The sequence below is a fragment of the Fukomys damarensis genome, unplaced genomic scaffold (assembly GCF_012274545.1).
Source record: "Fukomys damarensis isolate Sample0158 unplaced genomic scaffold, DMR_v1.0_HiC HiC_scaffold_11, whole genome shotgun sequence".
Taxonomy (NCBI): domain Eukaryota; kingdom Metazoa; phylum Chordata; class Mammalia; order Rodentia; family Bathyergidae; genus Fukomys; species Fukomys damarensis.
The window spans coordinates 5779684-5802467 of record NW_022900923.1 but is presented as its reverse complement, the minus strand read 5'-3'; the positions used below and the strand labels follow the sequence as shown (position 1 = coordinate 5802467).

Sequence of the window (22784 nt, the reverse complement as noted above, 5' to 3'; positions counted from 1 at the left end):
TGAATTCAGCACACACACAGGTGCACACGTCCTTGTGCTTGTGCATGCCTGCCAGGTGAGAGCAGTAATAGAGACTGAAAGTTCAGGAATCAACAAGCATATCCAGGTAGGGAGAGATGTGTAGCCAATATAAGAGCTTTCAAGTTACTATTTAGGGACCAATATGTTTATATTACCATCCCACGTCGGATGAAATAAAACAGTATTTCTCAGTCAGTCTGTATACAACATTGTCGAATGAATGTTTAATGGCTTAGAGGGCCAAATAATTTACTTATGAGCCAGAGGAGAAGGGCTTTGTTAAAACATGGGTGACAAATTTAAAATAATCCCAGAAGCCTCATTCCCTAATAAACTACCACCAACGCCCCAAATGGTGACATGAATGTCAAAGACATTCAAAACTTCTCTGCGCACTTTTACAGCAAACTGCCAATGGCTCTGGAATTTACTGGAAAAACATTCCTTCAGGACATTGAGATGTGTGGACAGGGTTTTACCCAGCCCATCCTTGCTAACAAATGTTACCGATTATATCTTTATATACAAATGATGACAAAAGACTGTACCTGTGCTCTGTATTTCTTCAGTTTACAACTTCAATTTATACAATGAAGCTTAAAAACCTTCCACAAAGCACTAAATTTTATCACAATTAATAAGAATTTGAAGCAAGATCATGGAGTGATGTAAAAAGTAGACAGTTATTTAGTTCATTTTCAAGGGAGATAGATACTGCTGGTGTAAAATATTTAAGCACCATTTTTATTTCTTTTGGCCTGTCCACTGCTTTTCAGTTAGATATTAGGAGAATAATTTTCTGACATTTAAAGCAGTCATCATTGTTTTCCTTAAAGATAGACTGGCTGGTTTTTTAATATTTTCTTATAGAGTAGCTTAATACTATTTGCCAAGTTGTAACTACAATGGACCCTCAAATTACAACCGGCCTGACATACGAACAACTTGGGTCTTTCAGGTTAATGGAAGACTCATCTGCCTCTCGTCGTCTATAACATGTCCCCAGGTAAACATCCAGATCTCAGCTGCACTGACTTAGAGCCAACTTGACTTACAACCAGCCCTCAGGAACCTATCGAGCTCATAAGTCAAGAGCCCACTGAGTTGCACATATTATTTTATTTTATTTTATTTATTTATTATTATTTTTTTGGTACCGGGGATCGAACTCGGGTCCTTGCGCTTGCCAGGCAGGCCACCGAACCACTGAGCTAAATCCCCGGCCCTGCACATATTAATTACAAGTATAAATAACAATTTACTGTAAACCAACATGGAGCTCACACTCATTTCCTGTGCCAAGACAATGGCGGTAATTCTCATCTCTAGAATAATTTCTCATCAGCTTAAGCAAGTTTCAGACTGTTGAAAACTGTGACTCGGGCATGAAATTGCAATACGGTCTGGGTCTTGATTGACTTCTGCGCTCCCTCTGGTTCTCAGCTGCGGCGTAAACACACACATGTAGGGGAGACGCGCTCCTGCTGAGGATGGAAACGAAGACGCAACCCCCGACCGTGCGTCCGAACCCCGACTCGGAACGTGGGCTCCTGTCACGTGTTAGCACGAGGAATCAGGGCCCGAAAATGAAGTGCTAAAACTTAGCCAGAAAATACAGCCGAAGAAGAGGCACAGGAGGTAGCAAGGTAATCATAGGGGAAACCCGCATCTCTTGTTCTTAAACTGCCAACACACAGCGAATCTGGTCACTTATCACTATTCCCATTTTCCACGTCCTAACCACCTTCCCTCACTGACTCTCCCCAGACGAATAGCACACTTGTATGGCACATAATTTTATATTTGTAATCAGAATGTGAGTTTAAATCTACTTTGTTTTGCGAATTGTATGGTATTTTCTAAGATGAACGACAGCATTTTCTAGGAAGACTGCTCTTCCTTGGGCCACATCATCTGAGCTCTGGAAAGCAGTAATTTGACAACGAGGCCTCTCGAGAATCTAAGGAATATTTGAAGGTTTTTCTTGTAAATGAAACAATACATTGAAAAGCTGACGATGTAACAGAATTGCCTGTGAACCTTTTTTTCCCTATGCTTTGCTTTGCTCACATTCTTTTTGTACATGCTTAGAGGGCTAGTTCGGAAGGTTTTTCCAATCGTCTAGGCTGTGTCTGCTACACACACAGGTGGAACCAACTGGTACCGTGCTGTATTTGCTTACACAAGGGGCCACTGTATTCAAAGCAGCGGACAGCTGATTGGAAAAACTAAACAAAGCAGTAGGATGGATTGAGGCCTGAAAACCTGTGAGCCATTAAAAGAAGCTGTTCTAACCCACTCATTTCCTATAGCTTTTGTTTTCTTACAGCCATTTAAAAACAAAATTCACAAAGCCATAATGCCACTTTTAAATGGTGGGTAACATTTGACAAAGAAAAGGTTCGATTGAAATGCATAAGTAATACAAGTATACTAGTTATTTTTAAAATTATTGATATTAGGAAGATCGGAAACTAGCATTCTCTTTCCTGATAGTCTCTTCAGTTAAGCGAAGCCTGAGAGTGTCAGAAATAAAGCATATTTTAAAGAATGAAGAAAAAGAACAAGAGGGTTCTATCCATATCCATCTTTTCTTGAAAGTCAAACTCATTATTTCCAAAAATCTAGGCTCATTCTTACCAAGTGACAAATGGCTAGCCATGATATAACAGTTATCAAACACCTATCGTGAGATCCGTCTGTATCAATAGTCTATTTAATCACTAACTTACTACCTGCACTTGGAGCCATTACACCTCAACACATCTCAAAATACTCTTTGTTGAGTGCAGCAACAAATTATAGTATTTCTTGCAGTGGCGAGAGCACCTGCTTTCAAGATACATAATCCCTAATTCTGAAGTTTTCCAGTAAATTATGCAACTACATCAAAAGTCCCAGATTCTTTATGATATAATTGTATTTGGTGGTCATCTGAGCAAGAGTCGGTTACTAAACATCTCCTTACCCCCAGGTACTGTGCTTGAAGCTGCACATAGAATTCTGCAAGATGCCATCCCTGTGTTTCAGCAGATTGTAAACCAGAGTCAAATGCAGAAATTAAATGAAGCCACTGGAAATGACATTTCTGCTCCAATCCTGGAGTAAATAATTACATTGTTCAAATCCCCATGTGTGTTCCTCTATTCCAGAGGCTGCTTAAAGCCTTTGCTATCTGTATGTATTGTTTTGCAACACTTAGTCAACATGCTAAGACAGTCTATAAAGGCAACCCTATTTTGCTGAAAACCTGATTTCCCTCTACTAATCTAATGACCTTGAAAGCTAGTTATTATATTGAAAGTGTGAAATATACAATAATCCCTCAATTAACCAGGATGAACCTAAAATGTTCTGGTTCATTTAATTTCTGCTTAACAGAGTTAAGTTAAAAAAAAAAAAAATTTTAGTTGAATACATCCCAGATACATGATGTGTATTGTTTTGCAACACTTAGTCAACATGCTAAGACAGTCTATAAAGGCAACCCTATTTTGCTGAAAACCTGATTTCCCTCTACTAATCTAATGACCTTGAAAGCTAGTTATTATATTGAAAGTGTGAAATATACAATAATCCCTCAATTAACCAGGATGAACCTAAAATGTTCTGGTTCATTTAATTTCTGCTTAACAGAGTTAAGTTAAAAAAAAAAAAACTTTTAGTTGAATACATCCCGAAAATACATGATGTTGTCTTCTGTCCTAATAAATACAGTGAAATTGAAAATAATATGAGCATGTTTATTAGGGCGAGGACTTCTCCACTTTATGACCTCCTAGATCAACTTCTTTTGGTAGCTGACAGATATTGTTTGGCCCTGTGGGATATTTGCTGTTACTTTTTAGCCTCATAGAATTTTAGAGCTTAAAAAGACATGCAAAATCATTTAGCTCCATGTCCTAATTTTAGGCTTGAAGAAAGTAAAACTCCATGTAGTTAAGTCAGTTTGCCTTAGGTTATACAGTGGCAAACTCTGAAACAAAGCTCAGGGGAATGATTCCTAAGTTAGTGGTGTTTATTTTTCAAGGTATTAGAGAATTATAAAATCTAGGATATTGAGTTGGCTTGTAATCGGCTGCACAGCTTCTCCAAAAAATTGCCCTGGCAACAGAACTTTCTTCACATCATTTGCTTCTGTCTGGTAAAATGCAGGAACACAGTGATTTTATGTTTAACTTTGGTTACTTGCAAGTTATTGAAACTTTTCTTGATTTTGATGCTACCACTGTTTTGAAAACAGTGTGGGCTCCACGTTAGCTTTTGAAAATTAAGTTGGTACACATCTTACTTCTTGAGTGCTACAACTATCAAGATCCCAAACTGCTCCCTCTTGCTCTTTTGTAAGCTAAGCTGCTGTGTTGAACCCGTAGGCATGCGGTGTCAGTCCTGAACACAATAGTTAGCATTGTCTGATTGCCCATTTTTGTGGCATCCATCAGACAGTTAGCAAGACTTGAATGCAGTTTATCTTCTCATGGTATAATATTTAGAGCATTCAAGAGCATGTTAAGTAAAATGAATGCATACACAGTGTCTACATAAATGTAAATTTATTCATAATCAAGAGCAGAATATTTTCTATGGCATTTATCAAAGCAAATATCCTTATATAGGTATTGCTATAAAATGAAGAGGGTGCTTAAAACAAATAAGGACAATCTCATGTTTATATTCAGGTATTTTCAGATGTGCTATTAAACCTAAAAAAGATTATATTTCATCAAAAAACAAAAAGAATTGTTGAGTGTAAATCCCACAGTAATATCAAGGTCTTTTAAAGGATCTTTGTAAAAAGTGCTATTTTTGCTTTTAAAAAATGATACTATCTATTGGAAGAAACCTCTAAACTATGTTGATTCTGAGGTCTTATTAAGTGAGTTTCCTTCTGTGATAAGTGTAATATGAACCAGAGCCCAGTAAGACATCTGGGTGTTATTTAAATCTTCCTTTAAAAACATAAGATCTAAAGTTTCACACCTTGCGTTGTTTTCCCAATGAACACAAACTCCAAAGGGAAATAAACATACTAATCTAAGCATTTTGGAGAGAGCTTCACATATTCATGATGTGCTACAGATAACAGATAATTTCTGATAATCCTAAATTAGACTGGGGGAATCTACTGATCAGATCTAACACTGCATAATACTGAAAAATACAGATTTGGACCAAGAGAATTCACATTTAGGATATGACATGAAAGGACTTTTCAGTCTCACTATCAACACATGAGGTTTTGGTATTTTCTTTTCTAAGTGAGGGAGGAAGGAAAGCAGGCACAGACAGGATGTCGGGGGGAAGCAACAGAACTAAAGTGAACTTACTCCCAACTTGACACGATATCTATTGCCAGGGGTAAGGTCCCGTAGCACATGATCCTGGAGAAGCTCGCTGCTGTTATAGATGACAGTCCAGACTGTGAAATCATATGTGTGATTTGAAACATATAGTACATAGCGTTCCAGAATTCCATTGAGTTTCTGCGGTTGTTTCCACCTGGGAATGGAAAAATATAGCATTTTCATCATCATTCATTCAAGTCAAAACTGGAACGTGCAGCATTTTCAAATGACATCAGAACTTGGATTTGTGCCATGGTGAAAAACACACTGAAATTCAAAAGTGATTCATTCCCCTCAAATACCCCAGTGGTTATTAAATGCCTATTCTGGATGACATGAAGAAAACATGACATCATCCCTCCCCTTTAGTTACTTAGAATTTCAAATAGCCGACAATACGAAAATGTATGAGTGAATATTGATTTTGAATTTGAATCACTGAACAAAATCTGGGAGAAATAGTCTACCTGAGAATTTACAAGATAGGGGAGAAAGAATCACACAATTTTCCTGGAAAAAAAAAGCAGCACTCCCTTGCAAAGTTCCACGTTGCCTAGATATGAACAATTTCATCCTGAAAGTTGGGTTGGATTTGGAGGCTGAAGGAAAGAAGAGTCCAGGTTATCCCGGGAGTTGAGGGTCGCAGTGGAAGGAGAGGGCATGAGAAGGGCAAGGAGCAGAAGAGGTAGGAAATACTAGTTCAGGAGAGAAACACAAGAGTGGGAGCTGTTTTCGGGCAAATTATGCGGTTCAGCTCAAAAGTACTTGAAAGCTAACATGAGAGTTTACATGGAAAAACGGGACAGGACTCTAATGCTGCTCAGCTGGAATGAACGTCAAAATGTATTCAGTCAGAACTTTGACAGAGGAGAAAACTGAGACCAAGAGAGATAAATGTGAATAAGCATCACCTGAGTTGTAAAGAGAGCTGACTACAATGTATCTTCCACCTCATTTATTAGGAAATGGACAGAAATCCTTACTGTCAGGAATGATCTGAATATGCTTAAGTGTGAAAGCTCCTTTGTGATTTTAATTACAAGGGAATAAGGAAATAAGAAGGTTCTTGTTTGTATTAAAAAAAAAGATATGTACACACACACACACACACACGTGCGCGCGCGTGAGCGAAGGGTGACAGGGATGCAAGTGGCCAGTTTTCCCTTTATGGAAGGAAGTTTGCACAAAACACATGTACATACACAGCTCGGCCTGACTGTAGAAAGACAAGATGGAAATTAGGTTGGCAAGTGACAATCAAAGGTTCCCAGAACCACTGATCTAATCACTACTATGCATCTAATCACCATACAGTTAATGTCATGTCACAAGCCCTTCTTCTGACTGAGCTCACTAGGATCCTTGCATTCAGTGGAGTGTGATAGCGACAACATTTCTACTTACTGCGCATGTATAGCTCTAGAATCCAGGCTGGTCAGAACGGGGCACGCCACGTGCTCGGGGGGCAGCTGTGCCGTGTGCAGTGTGACCCCCGAGCTGTTCGTGCACCCCCCGAGGGTGCACGTGCTCAGGACGAACCGGTGAGAAGTAAACGGCCCTAAATCTGGGGCAAGAGGAGAGAGGAGAATTTATTTACCATCGTACCTTTCAGGTCTCATTCCTCCGCTCCCTTCCTACCTCAGAGCACTGTTAAAATGAAGCTCCCAATGAGAATCAATAGCCATAAAAATTAATTGCAAAAAAATACATTAGAATAAAGTATGTTTAGGGATGTCTCGTCCCTTAAATAGACCACGGTAATAATTCAAATAGACAAGTGTCAGTCAAACTCTTGTTTGACTTTTTCAAACTGACTGTTTTTGGAATGTCTATGACCAGGTAAATCACTTTCTGAATTTAGTCCTAGTTCAATGGCTCTATTAAAAATAAATGAGGCATTCAAATTATTTTAAAGCACATTTGAAGATAACAGGAGTTGGTTTGAAATGCAAATATATAGCCTGTAACAAGGACTTTGTGTTTATAGTTCTGTTTGCCTGATTGCTTTCTTCTTCTGTCTACCTAACTGACTATTATTTGACCTTCACACTCTGTGCAAATGCCTTTCCCTTTCTTAAGCTGTCCCCAACAGTCCCTGCTGACACCCTGGCACAAGGTGGAGCTCTTATCCTGTCCTCTGTATCCCATGGTGCTTTGTACATGACCTTAGGGTGACACTCACAACATGGCGTCATCATTATTTATTAACATGACTGTCTGATCCAATGGACTGAATACCTTAAGAGGGAACTGTGCCAATTTCATGGGGCAACTTCAGTGTCTAATACAATGCCTACACACTGTAAGTTTTAAAAATACGTCTGAGTGAATGAATAAGGAAATTGTGAATGAGATGCTCTAGTTGTAGTTGAGCTACAAGTGGGACAGTGCTCTTCCCTGAAATAACCTCTTCCTCTCCTGAACTTCTCAGTACTTTATACCCCGTGCAACAAATACCATATCTCCTGTATGAGAATAAGTCAATCTGCACTTTTCTAATTCTTTTCTGAAAGACACCAAATCCTTCACTTCTGAGGTGCTAAGTGATATAACCAAAGTTCTGTCAAGCTTACCAACGTTTAAATATCATTCATACTTTTCTGCTACTAAAAATAATCGGCATTTTCTGATTTTTTCGAAGTATGTTAGTCACAATTTAAGTAACACATATCTTAAATCTCATTAACCTTGAACCATTACAATTTCATGTTTAAAAGATTAATGAAATGCAACCTAATTCAGTCACATAGATTTTGCATTGTGCTGATAGCAAAAGTAAACTAGGAAAAGAAGGCTTTGATTTTCACGCAAAGCACAATCAATTGGCAAAATGTGTAGGTCATTGGAAGAAAAGAAAACAGTGAGTTCACAGTACACATAGTCACCTTAGAACAGAAAGTGGTCACAAGATGAAACTCTTGGTCCTTCCCATGAAATCATGCTATGTGCACCATTTCTACCAGACAGGCATCTGATGGCCAAGGCGAGGTGGGGCACCCCCCTTCTGGGGGGACCGGAGGGGACCCTGCAGAGATATTCTGAAATTGGTGGCCAGGCAGTAGCAAGGCCAGGGATGGCAGAGAGACGAAAGATACAGCTGCCCCATGTGCACCTGAGCAAGGCCAGCTCTGGGCACCTTCATTCAGACCTACATTCTATGCAACTCTGAAAGTTAGAAATCATGGCAGCAATGGACTCGGGTGAGACAAAGACAGCAAACCAAGGTTCACTGTGTGAAACTTTGTGCAAAGAATGACTGGTATTTAAGAGGATGAATCTCAGCCAAATATTAAAGTGCACTGTAGTGAGGTAGGAGCGAGAGGCCGGAGCTGACTCCAGGCTTTGGCTTGAACACAAAGAAGGATGAAATGGCCATAATTTGGTTGAGGGAGAGCAAGGAAAGGGAAGGAAGGGGAGAGGTCATATTTTTGACACGGTTAGATTGAGCAGTTGCTAGACAATTATATAGAAACTGTCAAGTAGGCAATGGGAGTACAAGTTTAGGGTACAGGAAGAAGCTGTGACTGGAGAAATAATTTGGAGAGCCATCGTCCTACAGGTAGTGCTTGAAGTAGATGAGAACACAAGTGAATGAGAGCAGTCAGAGAAGAGGCACAAGAACCAGAACCTGGGGAACCAGAACCATCATCAAGATGCCAGCAAGGACAGCAAAAGTCAATGAGGGAGACAAAGAAAGACTGATTTAACAAGGCATGGGGAAAACAATGAGGTTGCACTGTCCCCAAAGTCAAAGGCAGCCAATTCTGTATGGATTACAGGTCGAGTAAAATAAGGACCAACAACTGACTGGTGGGTTTAGGAACATGGCGGTGACCAGAAACTGTGCAAAGGAAGACTCAGAACCTGGTTTCAGCTAGTATTGGAAAGGACGGGAGACAGGGATTAAGAAGGCAATATAAGCATCTTCTTCTGGAGGCTCTGTTATATCGGAAAGCAGAGAAATGAAGCAATGGACAGAAGCCAAGAAGAGTTAGACACAAGATTCTGAAAACTAATTTAAATGAGAAAAGTATGTTGTGTGCTGATGGGAAGGATCTATAACAAGGAAGAAAACACTGGTAGTGGATGAGAAAGAGGAAAGGATTGCTAGAGGTTTGTTTTTAAATATGTGAAAGAATTGAGTCTCGCGCGAAAGGGAAGAGTTGCACACAGAAGGCACCGAGACCGACAATTCGCGCCACTAGGAGGTGACACAGGGATGTGATACAAATGCTGGAAAATGGAGAGATGGTGGCAGAAGTCCACGGGGGTCACTTTCTAACTGCTTCTGTGTTCTCACGGAACAAGCACGATTTCAGCTCAGAGGATGTTTTGATTCTCTGGAGTAACACTCTGCCGTGGCCTCTTACTGCTCATAGAACGAATCTAATAGTGGTCAGCGGGCACCATTTGATTGAGCACCTGCTTAGTTCTCATTCGTTCAGCACACTAGGCACATTTCTGCTTCTCTCCCATTTCAAGTTCACACTTTCAGGCCCTTGAAGCGCTTAGTCCTTTTCACTAAAATCTATTTTCTCCTTTGCACTTGGCTGACTTGTTCTCATTTGTCAGCCTTACCCTTCTCTGAGTGTCTTCCTTGGTAGCTGAACAACTTGGACACCATCATCCTGGGTACTAGAACTCGGCCAAATGCTTCTTAATCCTTATTGTCATTACCAAAGCTCATCAGACACTGCTTTGTCACTTGTCTTTCATCCCTCTCGGAAGAATGGAAAGTGTTTGAGTGCAAAGAGATATTTTCTTTGCCACACTATCCTCACTACTCTTCTCCAGGCTGTGAGATGAGTCATTAGAGCGGTTTTATCTGTTAGGAAGACGAAGGGGAAAGACAGGAGGTGGACTGCAGTGTGCTTCACTCCAACTGCCATTTTGTTTCCTCAGAAATACAATGGTGCCTTGGGATATCCAAAAATCAAATGCGTACAACTGTCAGAACAATGGACAAAGAAGATTCAGCATCAAAAAGTAAGGCAAAGCTGCGCCTATCTGAACACCAAGATGCAACTGTGAAGCACTGGTGTTTCACAGCGAACGGGAGACAGAGACAGACCAGAATGGTAACAGTGTCTTACAATGAGGGCTTACAGAGGACTTAGGGTTTTAGGAGTTATATACATTTTCCTATGATATACATGTATAACAGTCTATGACATTCTGTGGCATACACATATAACCCAATCAGGAAAAGCTATTTTAGCAAACCCATATACAACTTAGCAGAGAATATGCCCCAGAGTTGGCTGACACACACCCAGTTGCACTGTCTTGCTCACCCTTCTCTCACTGACCTCAGTGTTGGCTCCATTTTCTTTTCAATCACAATCTCGTTTTGGCCACTCCAGCACCCTCCGTGGTGACTCATCTCTGAGCCTGTCTTCACTGTAACTTCCTCAGATGCAATGCCCCCCCCCCTGTCGACTTCACCACTTCAGCGTCCGGCATAGTGATAACCTGCTGGATCACCTTTGGAACAATTTCCAAAACTGAATCTAAGCTCTCCCCTCTGCAGCCTCCAGCTGGTTACCTGCCTCCTTTCTACCAATCACACCGATGGGATCACTCCTTTCCCACCAAAATGGTAACTGAGTCCAGGCTCTTGGATCCCTCTTATTTCTGGAATACCTGTAATAGCTGCATGTTCCTTACTATGATTGATAGAGTAAATAATCTAAAAACCTACAAAATGTTAGGAAAATGTACAGTGACTTTTGCTGTCTCTAACAGCAATCTGACGAGTTTAGTTCAAAATTAACAGACACTGGAGGTGTTGACCATGAAGTGAGACATCTGGCCTCATCCCTGACCTTGAACACCCCCTTCCTGTGCACTAGAATAGATAGCCAGAGGAATCTTAAGGTAAACTTCCTAACTTCAAGGAATTGTTACATCTGGGTTAAAGTTAATTCTTTGGTTACTGTAATTTGTATATGGGCAACGTGAACTGAGGAAAGGAAATGTAACCACCTGAATGAGACCATAGCCTATAAAAGGGGAAGCTGCAGCCCAATAAGGGGTCGATCACCAGCACTGCCTTTTTTAATGTGATCGACCCTTTGCTGGCAAAATAAACTTTTTATTATTTTACTTCCATTCAGCTCATCCGTACGTGCTTGTTACTTGCCAATTCATTCCCCAACCTTTGCCCATGTTGAGCTTCGACCCAGGGCCTACCAGAGGGAGAGGCCATCCACCTCCTCTGAAGGGAAGAGGTGCACCCCCAGGATTTCCTGGGTTCCCTTTCTAGGACTCAGAAGCCAACTTGCTGGCAGTGGATCGATCAAACCCAGAACGGATAGCAGAAGGAAGGCAAGTGAGTGAAATTGTCCATCTGAATGGTGAGATTCCCTGGGCAACCCCTAGTTTGTTTTGTTTTTGTTTTGGTTCTTAATTGAACATTTGGGGAGATTATAGATTGGAGGCCTGATTACCCTCCCTTCTTTGCCATTTGTGAGGATTTATATCCTCAATTTTGGCAAAATATAGAGTGCAGGCCTAATCATCCCATACTCTGCCATTTGTGAGGGTTTCAATTGCCCTCGATTTGTTATTATGCTTTGTATTACACTTCGTAAGGGGCCCCAGGGAGGGGATGTGTTAACTTCTTGTGTGATTGTGTGTGTGAAAGAGACTTGGTTAGGACAGTGAGTGGAACGAGCTACGAAAGCAATCAGTAGCCTCGTCTGTGCACCAAGACAAAGGGAGGGGGCGTTTATGCTTAAAGAGCCCTCCCTGAGTCATGGAGATTGTGCGTGGCTTGTTTCTGTGATTCTGTGGCCAGTGTCTAACATGAACAAAACAGAACACTTATGTAACAGCGCACCTTAGTCCTGACGTGGCTGATAGTGGTTCAAGAGACCCCACAGCTGGACTGGTGAGCGTCTGAGTAATACCCACCCTTGGTTTGTCCTGCGTCACCAGACAAGGGACTATCTAGTGATCATGGGAAATGCAAATACTAAACCAACTGTTCTTCAGTCCATGCACTGAATGTTTGTCGGAATGTTGACAAAGGCTTTGTGGGAGACTGTGGGGTAAAATTAAGACCAAAAGATGCTCAGGAAACTTTGTGAGTTATCATGGCCTCAGCTAAGCCAGTCTTGGCCCCCAGAGGGAACTCTAGACAAAAGAAAAAATGTCTCCCTTTGTTTTTAACTGAGACTTTGACAACTTGGAGCCTTGTGCGCTCTGTTTTGGGGCCTGAACAACCCAGCCTGGGAGCTGCTCAAGCTTCTGCTCTGCGACAATCAGCTGCTGATGAGAACGGTTTAGTTTTGGTCTCAGGACAAGACCAAATCTTCTGTTTTCACATGGCAGACTTGCTTGCCTCAGAAAATGTGACATTGTTACAGGCAAATCCCAGTGCTTCTCCTTTAGAGGAAGTCAAGCTGTCCCCCCATCCACTTGAGTTGTTAAGATCACAGGTGTGGAGGAGGTGGGGGCAAAAACATGAGGAAAATTACTTGGCTTTACTACACCTGAGGGTGCAGATGGGAAACCATGGTCAGACTCAGAGAGAATGGCACAGGGCTTGCACTCAGATTAAAAAGAACTGAAATGAGAAAATAAATCTTTGGTGGACTGAAAACAGCTAGGAAATCTCTGAGAAGCATACAGCAAAATAGAGAGCAAGAAAACACTGCAGGCTTTAAGAGCCCCAAGGTCAGGACTGTGTTATCAGCCTGATGTGGTCTGCAAAAGTCTGGAATCCAAAACAAAGCCAGAAAAACAAACTGTGTTTTACCAGACATCAAGATATTTTATAAGCAAAATTGAGCTACAAATTTTAACTATTTGATAAATGTATCTTTGTTTCAATTTGAGTTGATGTTTGGTGTACTTAAAATTTTTTTTTTTCTTGTGCACTGCACATTCTTGATTGTGATTGTTGGGTTAACTTGTTCTTTCCTGTACTTTGTTGATGAAGAACTCAAGGTTAATACTGTTCTGCTGGCAGCCAGTCAAATTTTAAAATGTAACAATCTGAGAACAGAAGAAAAAAAGGGACACTTGAAAATTTTAACAGCTGAGGACGTTTGTTGTATATAGGTTTATAATAAGTGAAATGATAAAAAAAAAATATTAAGAAAGCTAAACGTAGAAGGGATATACTTTTGATATAAAAGAATTTTATATGTTCGTCTTGTTAGAAAGATAAAGGGAGATATACAAGACCAGAAGGCCTAGGTATGTTGAGAAAATGTGCAGAAGTGATTTATCAAGGAAATACATACGTTTGCTTGTTGGTTTCAAGTGAGTTATAAAAGATTCACATTTACAGGCATAAAGAGACCTACATCAATGAGTATTACTTAAATATGTTGTTATAAAATGTTTACATTGGTTATCATCAAAGGGTTGAATTCTAAATATGTTGTTGTGATGTGTTTATAATGGTCATTTTCAAAATATAATATTTTATGTGGAAAAACAAAGAGTTATTAAAAGGGATGGCCCCCTTGTTTACAAGATCTGTCAGCTGCAGTTATGCTAATTCAGGAGGCTGACAATCTAACCTTAGGACAGCAATTGACTGTTCCGGTTCCCCATGCCTTTCTTGAGCTGTTGAATAATGGAGGAGCTCAGTGGCTTATAGTAGAGTCACACAGTATCAGGCCCTGATACGTAAGAACCACTGCCTACATTTTGTTCCACTTAAAACCTTGAATCCCGCTACCTTTTTGCCCTTGGAACCTGGCTCCCCTGACCACAACCGCCTCAGCATCAGTGATGAGCGGTTCTCGAGTCATCTGGATCTGCAGAAAACCCCACTTCCTGATCCTGATTTCATCATGTTCATCGATGGGAGCAGCTTCATGGAAAATGGGGTACGCTGTGCTGGCTATGCAGTGACGACTGAAGACGAAGTGGTCCAAGCAGGACCCCTCCCCACCGATGGTCAGGTCAGTGAGCGGAGCTATGGGCGCTCATACAGGCTTTCCGATGGGCAAAGGGAAAGAGGGTAAATGTTCATACAGAGTCTTGTTATGCCTCTGCTACCCTATATATTCATGACATAATATATATAAAGGACATGGTCTTCTCACAGCAGAGGGAAAACAGATTAAAAATAAATAGGAAATAATACAGTTATTGGAGGAAATGTGGGAATCTGATAAAGTAGCAGTGATGCATTGCTCTGGGCACCAAAAATGAAAAGATGCAATAGCAAAAGCCAATGCTAAGGCAGATATAGAAGCCAAAAAAGCAGCTAAACAGAAACTTCAAATGGAGATGCAAAGGCCCCTAGCTGCTCTAAAATACTCAGAAAAAGAGGTCCTCCCTGTGCTAACCCCTGCCCATTTGATAAAGTCGGGGGACTGAGTTTATGCTGAAAACTGGAGAAAGACCCCTTTGCAACCTCCATGGAAAGAACCACATGAGGCACTTATGGTTACTCCCATGGCTGTCCAGGTGGCTGAAGTCCAACCGTGGATTCACCACTCTAGAGTGAAGTGACCAAGAGCTCCACAGACTGGGACTCCAGGAGACAGCGCATTCAAGATCCCACTCTCACCACACGGGGAGCTGGTGAGTCCATGCACGGCTAAAGAATGAGGACTGAATCAAGATATTATGGATTCTTTTATTGTGTCAAATGGTTATGAGTTATTTTGTTTTGAAATTAAGAGTTTATAAGCCTAAAGATGATAAGTCTGATAAAATTATGTGACCTTTAAAACTGATAAATGAGGAGCCAAGGGACATCCCCTCACGCTCCTTTTGATGCTTGTCCAAAAGAACATTATGGAAACCCTGGTACCATACTCGACTGTGGGAGATAGACACAGAAAAGATGTACTGTTCAGATAAAACTCAAATATGGTCAAACAGTTCTACTGTTCTTGAAGAGCTCCCTCCAGAAATAGAAAAGAAAAACAAAGCAAAACAAAAAAACCAAACTCTTGTGCTTTAGGAAATACAAAATATCTTAAAAAGGCATCCAAAGAATTATACAGGAACAGATATGATGGATTTAATTGATGGAACTCATTCATTGCTGCTACAGGCAGACCAGAAATTAGCCTCTGATTGCTGGATTTGTGCACCACTCACCATGATGCAATTGGCATCATGTGTGACCTGCCCTCAGAGCCAGTAAAGATCACTCTGTACCCCTTACTCAGCTACCCTTTAGATATATTTGGTATGAATTCAATGAGGGGTAAGGAGTTACCCCCAAAACAAAGGGAGGAATGATACAGAGACCTTTTGTAAATAATCTAAAATCCTACAAAATGTTAGGAAAATGCAAAATGACTTTTGCTGTCTCTAACGGCAATCTGATTTGTTTAGCTCAAAATTAACAGACACCGGAGGCGTTGACCATGAATTGGGACATCTGGCCTCATCCCTGACCTTGAATACCCTTTTCCTGTGCACTGCAATAGATAGCTGGATGAGTGTTGAGGTAAACTCCCTAACTACAAGGAATTGTTACATCTGGGTTAAAGTTAACTCTCTGATCACTGAAATTTGTACATGGGTAAAGTGAACTAAGAAAATGAAGTGTAACCACCTCAATGAGACCATGGCTGTGAAACCTATATAAGAGGGAGCTGCAACCCAACAGGGGGTCAACACCTGTGCTGCCTTTTTGAATGTGATTGACCCTTTGCTGGCAAAATCAACTTTTCATTATTTTACTTCCATTCAGCCCATCTCTATGTGCTTGTCACTTGCCAGTTCCTTCTGCAATATGATCTTTGATCCCACATTACACAGCCACACTCCAGGTCCTTGGGATCCTTATTCACTTCCCCTGGCCCCCTACTATATGAGCGATCCCTATTCCTAACTCTGAATAGATCGTATCACTTCCTTGTGTGATGCTGCTCACACCACCAACAGGTGTCTGAGAGACCCCACCAGACACACGGAAAAACCTATTGTAATTGTGGGTTTCCCACGGGAACGGGGCACTGGGATGCCCAGCAAACACTATCTTGCTCCTTTTTCTCATTGGCCCGTTTCCCCACACTTTTAGGATTTGCCCATTTATCTTGAGAATCTTAATGAGGCTAACACTGGAGGAACAGCTCCCCCTTGCTATCTGTGCTCCAGGGACTGAGGTCAATGTAGTGGCCATATTAAACTTCTGCTTTTTCTTCTGCCTTCCATACATCTCACCCCATTTCTCTCATACAGGAAATCCTGATCTGCATGTCCCACAGTTAGATTGTACATTCAGAATTTAACTATAAATAGGTACTGTCTACAGAACCGCATGTGACTGATCAGGAAGCAGCACGAGCTAGGGACCTTCAGGACCGTCAAGGAGGGGACAGAGAGAGGACTCAGAGATTGGATGCAAGGTTTGGAAGGAACAGAAAGTGTGCAACTCTCTTTTCCCACCACAGGTTTCCCATACTGAGGGGGCAAAGATAATAGCAAGGAAAGAAAAATGTGCAGGCTGTCAGAAGAGGTCCCAAGCCATCTCCACGGAGCAATTCCAGATGAAGTCCACCGGGTGAGCCACAGGGGCCATGGGTATCTTGAGAGGCCACTGAGGACTGTGGACGGGTCCACGTGCAGCAAACAGGTCTGCAGGACCTGCAGGTCTGCCTCTACCTCAAGTCCTCTCCATGGAGGGGTCAGTAACAAGGGTGACCAAGCTCCAGGTGCTGAGGAACAGCTTACAAATCGGGTGCTTTCATGCCTTCGGGGAAGGAGACTGGACCCCCAAAGTGATGGCGATTCATTTGATACCATGTTGCATGGCCTTGAAGTCAGATGATAAGTTACTACGTTATAGGAACAGAGGCACAGCTGTGCATGAGACAGACAGGGACTAAGATTTAGGAGAGCTCAGTGCTTGGCCAGCTGCACCCCATCCTGCTGAGTTAGAATAGCCATGCAGCTCAAGACTTTCAGGATCTGGGCAGAACTAAGATTTATCCAATTTCTTTTTCTCAGTTTACTCCCAAAAGAAATACGTTGTCAAGCCACATTTCTGCTGTGGGAAACCTGACGGCTATGCTGTCAAAATAGAAAGAAATAGAGGATTTTCTTTCTGGAAATCTGAAAAGTATCAATTACTTGGATTAAAGTGTTGGATTAAATCGATTCTTTGATTGCCAGTCATTTTTCTGCTTGTTTGCCCCTTGTGGGAGTGGGTTCTTCTCAGTGTCTCTCAATGAGAAGATGAAATATCGCTGGTGTTGTTCAAATAATGAAGCGTGTGAAAAGGAAGAGGATAGCATCTGACTGAATTTTATGGGAGAGGAAATTATACTGGTAGCTTGATGGGGGAAATTCCTGGTGAAATGAGAGGAGGTGGTGAAAAGCAATGGAAAAAAAGAGAAGAAGAAGAAGAAGAAGAAGAAGAAGAAGAAGGAGAAGAAGAAGAAGAAGAAGAAGGAGAAGAAGAAGAAGAAGAAGAAGGAGAAGAAGAAGAAGAAGAAGAAGGAGAAGAAGAAGAAGAAGAAGAAGGAGAAGAAGAAGAAGAAGAAGAAGGAGAAGAAGAAGAAGAAGAAGAAGGAGAAGAAGAAGAAGAAGAAGAAGGAGAAGAAGAAGAAGAAGAAGAAGGAGAAGAAGAAGAAGAAGAAGAAGGAGAAGAAGAAGAAGAAGAAGAAGAAGAAGAAGAAGAAGAAGAAGAAGAAGAAGAAGAAAATAAAAGAGGAGGACACATCCAGTGGAGAGCAAAGTACTTGGGTGAAAAGGAAACAAATGGCATGGGAATTTTCTTTTTTTTCCAAAAAGAATGAATTAAGCACAGGAAAAGGGAGGTTACAAGGACGAGGGGCTAAGGTGTTCTTTGGAAGTAAAGCCATTGACAAAGCTGCCAATTTGAAATTTAAAGCGAAGAGGAAATCTAATGACAGCGCCGTCCTCCTGGGGTAAGGTTTGGTAATACGTCTCTCTCCAGATGTGATTAGGCTCTTCAAGGGCAATGAAATGGATCAATGGATTCAGACAACTGCAGGTGGGTACACAAATCTGAGTCGGGTAGATGGAGGGTGAGGGAGCCCCAGAAACAGAAGGCCACTGTTTGTCAGGACCCCTTAGCAACAACATCTTGTTTTCCATTTGCTTGACTGCATCATTTGCATAAGATCAAACACAGGGAGTCCTGGACAGGGAAAAACAGTTCACTCTAATATGCATTAGAAATGGATCCACAGACATTATCCTCAGACGTGTTACAAGGAAATGCATCCCAGTGCATGGAAACCTCACCGATTACTGTCAAGCAAGCTATAATTTACAATACTGGCCATGAATTATATGCTATTTTACGATTGATTTCATGCTGTTGTTCAGAGAATTCGATTGATCTCAGTTTACAAAATGCACCAATAAGTAGCCAATGATTTGCTTTGAACTCCTGGTGTAAACTGAGGAATTTGTATCTTCTTCTCTGTTTCCCCCATGAAAGAATTCAAAAGCAGTTGTTCTGGCTTTTTTATGATGTAATCCACATTATCTGGCTCTGTTTCTGCTAAATTCCTGATGTTTCAAAAATGAAGAGCATAGTCTTTTTTTTCTCTTTTCTATGCATCTTTCCCACAAATAACCACTTGCATGTTCAAAACTTAGCATTCACAGTAGGCACCAACTGCGCTCGTGTTCCGTCATTCGATGGAGCCAGGCAAGGCTACAGACACAGATCAGGCGGGCTTTCTGTGGACGGCGGCTGTGTCCAGCTGCATCCACCTCAGCCATGCGAAGCCAGCCCTTGCCCTACAACTCCTCATTCAGCCTTTTGATCCCAGACAAATCAGATTCTGACCTTACAATTGATAAAACACACCCTCCTTAGCCTGGACATCCTCGCTCTTCTGCTTCTCATAGAATCCTTCACTTCCAACATGCTTTTCTTTGGCCAGGTGAACCACTGGTCTCCACCAAGATCGTGCTGGTGCTTCCAGACTCACCCTCAAAGCTGGAATCCCTTTGCTCCAAGAGGACTCCGATCTAAAACCCACTGAAACCATATAACAAGACTCAACACGTTCTTCTACTCTTCATTCTGTTTTTCACCACATCAGAGAAACGTGCAGCCCTTGTATCAAATGCCTGCTCATCATTTATACTAGGCTCTGAGCACCTCCTGACTCTCCTCCGTGAAGTTTGTCTTTTAATAAATCTCCCTGTGAGCCTCCTTATACGAGTCCCACCGGTTCATGATACCGTGCACTCGTTGAGAACAAAGATGCATCTTTTCATAGGCACCTCCTGACTCCGAGTACTTTGGCCACTCCCAGTGGGTGAATAGTACTAGAGCCTTTGATGCAGTCAGAAAGCTAAAGGAAAGGGAGGGTCAGCCCATCCATCATCCACTGGGGGCATCAGCCAGGAGTTTGGGGAACAAAAACAACCTTTACCAGAGCTCTGACAATAAGGAACGACACATCCTCATTTCCCTCTTTCCTTCTTGGCTGACAGCATTCTTAGCCAGCTGTTTTCTTGGCTCGCTGGGGGTTTCTAATAGTCTATTTGTTTCCTGGTTTTTTAATAATGTAAACCTAGCACCCCACACACACACAATTACCATCACACTCCCCCACTCTCTCAGGTGGACTTGAACAAGGAGACCCACAGAAGGAAGGAGCCAGTGGCTGGCTTTGGGTTCCCATGGATGGATGCTTTCAATTCGCACACCAAAGAGGAAAGTACGTACACAACTTTTCAGGGTGATCGTCGGAATATGAGTTACCTCTATTGGCTAAGTGTTTCTCAAAAAACTGAAGGGTTTCCTTTCAGGTTGATACTTGCTACTGTCATATTCTTTAAAACATGCAGGAGTCAGTTGACACTGCAGGAAAATGCTCATGCAACAGAGTATCATGCAGCAGAAGTTAATAAGAAGTTAGTAAGACACACAGAGAATAATGAGTGTCTGGCTACCTGTGGCAAGAGAAGAGTAAATTAATCAGTGTTCTCAATAAAACATGACAATGAAGGGACTGCATTGTGGGTTCAGCAGCAATAATAACAGCTATAACACTGAGTGTCACTGTTCACAGGCACCATGAAGCATGGTGTCAGTTTAGTAAAGTTGCCCCTGAGAATGGTTTCCGACAAAGACCCACAATCAATTCTTTGATATTCATTTCACACTGACTCGAACCTAGCCCTACACTTGGCAGCACAGCCTAAGACAGTAAAGCATCTCCACTCTCAACAGCTACCACATCTCTTTTGAGTGGCAGGAGGCACACGTTTCTTTCTTAGCAAACTCTCACGCCACTCTTAAGACAAGTCCTACAGGCAGGCATCTCGAATTCCTGCAGTTTGAATTCATGACTTTTTCCTGTTTTCACTGTACTGCTTTTACTCCTGCTGTGACACTTGACGCAGACTTCTCGTATAAGTGGGAACATTCTTCGTTAATTCTTTAACATAAGCTCTCATAAATTGAATTTTCAAGACAAGGGGGGATTCTCTCTCCCTCCACCCCTCCCTTCCTTCTTTCCTTCCTCTCTCTCTCCCTCTCCCTCTTTCCCTCGTTCTCTCTCTCTTCAATTCTTTGGCACCTCGTGAAAGAGGGACACCTACCAAAAGCAGGCCTGCACAAAACCTGGAGGGCAGCGTCCTGGCACTGGGGCTGCTTTGGGGTGGAGGAGTTGTAAGGCAGGAACAAATCTGGGTGCGATATCGATGCAGCTACGTCTGAGTGTCACAGGACAACCCACGTGGTGTCCCAGAAGAAGACCATTTATCCTGAGCACGGAAACATATTTTGAAGGATTCATCTTGAAAGAAGGAGCAAGGCATGATGCCCTGCATCTCAGAAGACAGAGATTGTCCTAAGAAAACACTTGTGTTTGCTTACTTGCATTTGTGTTTAGAGTAAAAACAGAAACACTCATTTTCTTAAATTTTTTCAGACACTCAAATGCAGCCACTATTCCTCTGGGACTCAATAAAGGAAGAGAAGTGCAAGGAAGGGTGCCATTCCTCCACCGCCACTCCCAACACAGCCCCCCTGGGCTTCGACACCAGGCCAGACATGAGATGTACCCAGGGATGGAAGATAGCAGCGTCTGCCCTAAACAGCCTTCCTTGATAGAGCAGACCTGCCGCTCCCCTGGCCAGAGGGATCCTAGGGTGGCTTCACTGGAGCACTCTTCCACCAGGAGAGCAGCGGAAGAGATGTGGGTACCTGGGAGAACAGCAATGGAGAAGCAGCAGGGTCCCCAAGTGCCAGAGACAAGGTTGTTATTCAGAGTGGAGCCAGGAGACGGTGGGTGGAATAACTATGGTATTTGGTCAACTGGCATCGGGCTTGGTGCTGAGTTCAAGCGAGAAAACTCTGCAGACTCTCAAGAAAGACATGATAATTCATTTGCAATAGGCAGGGATCACCTACAGACTGAGGGTAGTCAAATACAACTCTGCCGTTAAGAAGGAGCAACTGGGGGCATCTGTAGGAAAATGGACCATAACGATAAATGAAATAAATCAGACACTCAAGCTGAAATACCACGTGTTTTCTTTTCTATGAGAAACTCAACATACAAATAAAGAGCAAAATACAAGATAGAGAATAGAAGGTAAAAAGATCTTTTTCAAATGGGACGGGGCATAAGACGCAGGAAGCGGGGAAGAATAGAAGGGGAAAGGTAGTTTTAAAAAAGACTTGAAAAAATGGAAATAAAGCTTTGGCAATAGGAAGGGGACAAGAATTGGAGGGAGAAGGGAGGGATAGGAAGAGAAAGCACTCAGACACAAAACAGAATCAATGTTCTGTGCATGCGCGAACTCCCCACGATAGTCACTGAACTACAATCACGCCATGATAAAAAATTATACAAAAGAACTAATGATGCCTGTTTGTACATTCAGATTAATAGGGATCTGGGAAACTTTGAGATAAATCTGTTTATCCCTCTATAGCCATTTGAAGTTCCTCAGATCATGGGTTTTTGTCTCTTCATGTTTATTAGATGCACAAAGTCTTTAGAAAGGCGAATTCAGGAAAGGAAGCACTAGTTTATAAGTGGTAAAAAGAAGGAACACTCACTTTTCTCTTCTGTGTAATCCAAACAATTTTCCTCTTTTTCCCTAAGACTGTTCAAAACAAACAAAAACCAAGACAATCCAAACAACAAATGTGGAAAGGAAAGAGTAAGATATACACAGTCATTGACCTCGAAGAGAGAAAAATAACAGAATTTCACCTAAGTAACTCTCTCTTTCTCTGCCACACACCCCACATATATCACGCTACACACATAATAGTGATTCTAAATTATTTTATCTTGCTTCAGTAAATCATAATGCAAAAGAGCAAAAGTTTTCAGAAGAATATCAGTAAAGTTACAAATTATCATGTGCCTCCTGTAAAGGAAACTGAACTGCTTATAAAAAGAACTAACTTAAAGAAGAACTAAAGTGTGCTAATTAATACCAAATTACAGTGAAGCTATTAGCATCAAAACACAGAACAAAAAA

The 22784-nt window shown here is 41.7% G+C and overlaps 1 protein-coding gene across 1 annotated transcript in view; it reads right to left on the bottom strand.

Annotated features, from left to right (window-relative positions):
• The window catches only part of Ush2a (usherin), a 678059-nt gene that overhangs the window by 316903 nt on the left and 338372 nt on the right, over positions 1–22784 (bottom strand). Inside the window, exons 32-33 of the mRNA XM_033762039.1 lie at positions 6771–6930; positions 5349–5520 (exon numbers count right to left, since the gene is read on the bottom strand). Coding sequence (XP_033617930.1) covers positions 5349–5520; positions 6771–6930 — 332 coding nt within the window. The remainder of the gene's footprint in view (positions 1–5348; positions 5521–6770; positions 6931–22784) is intronic.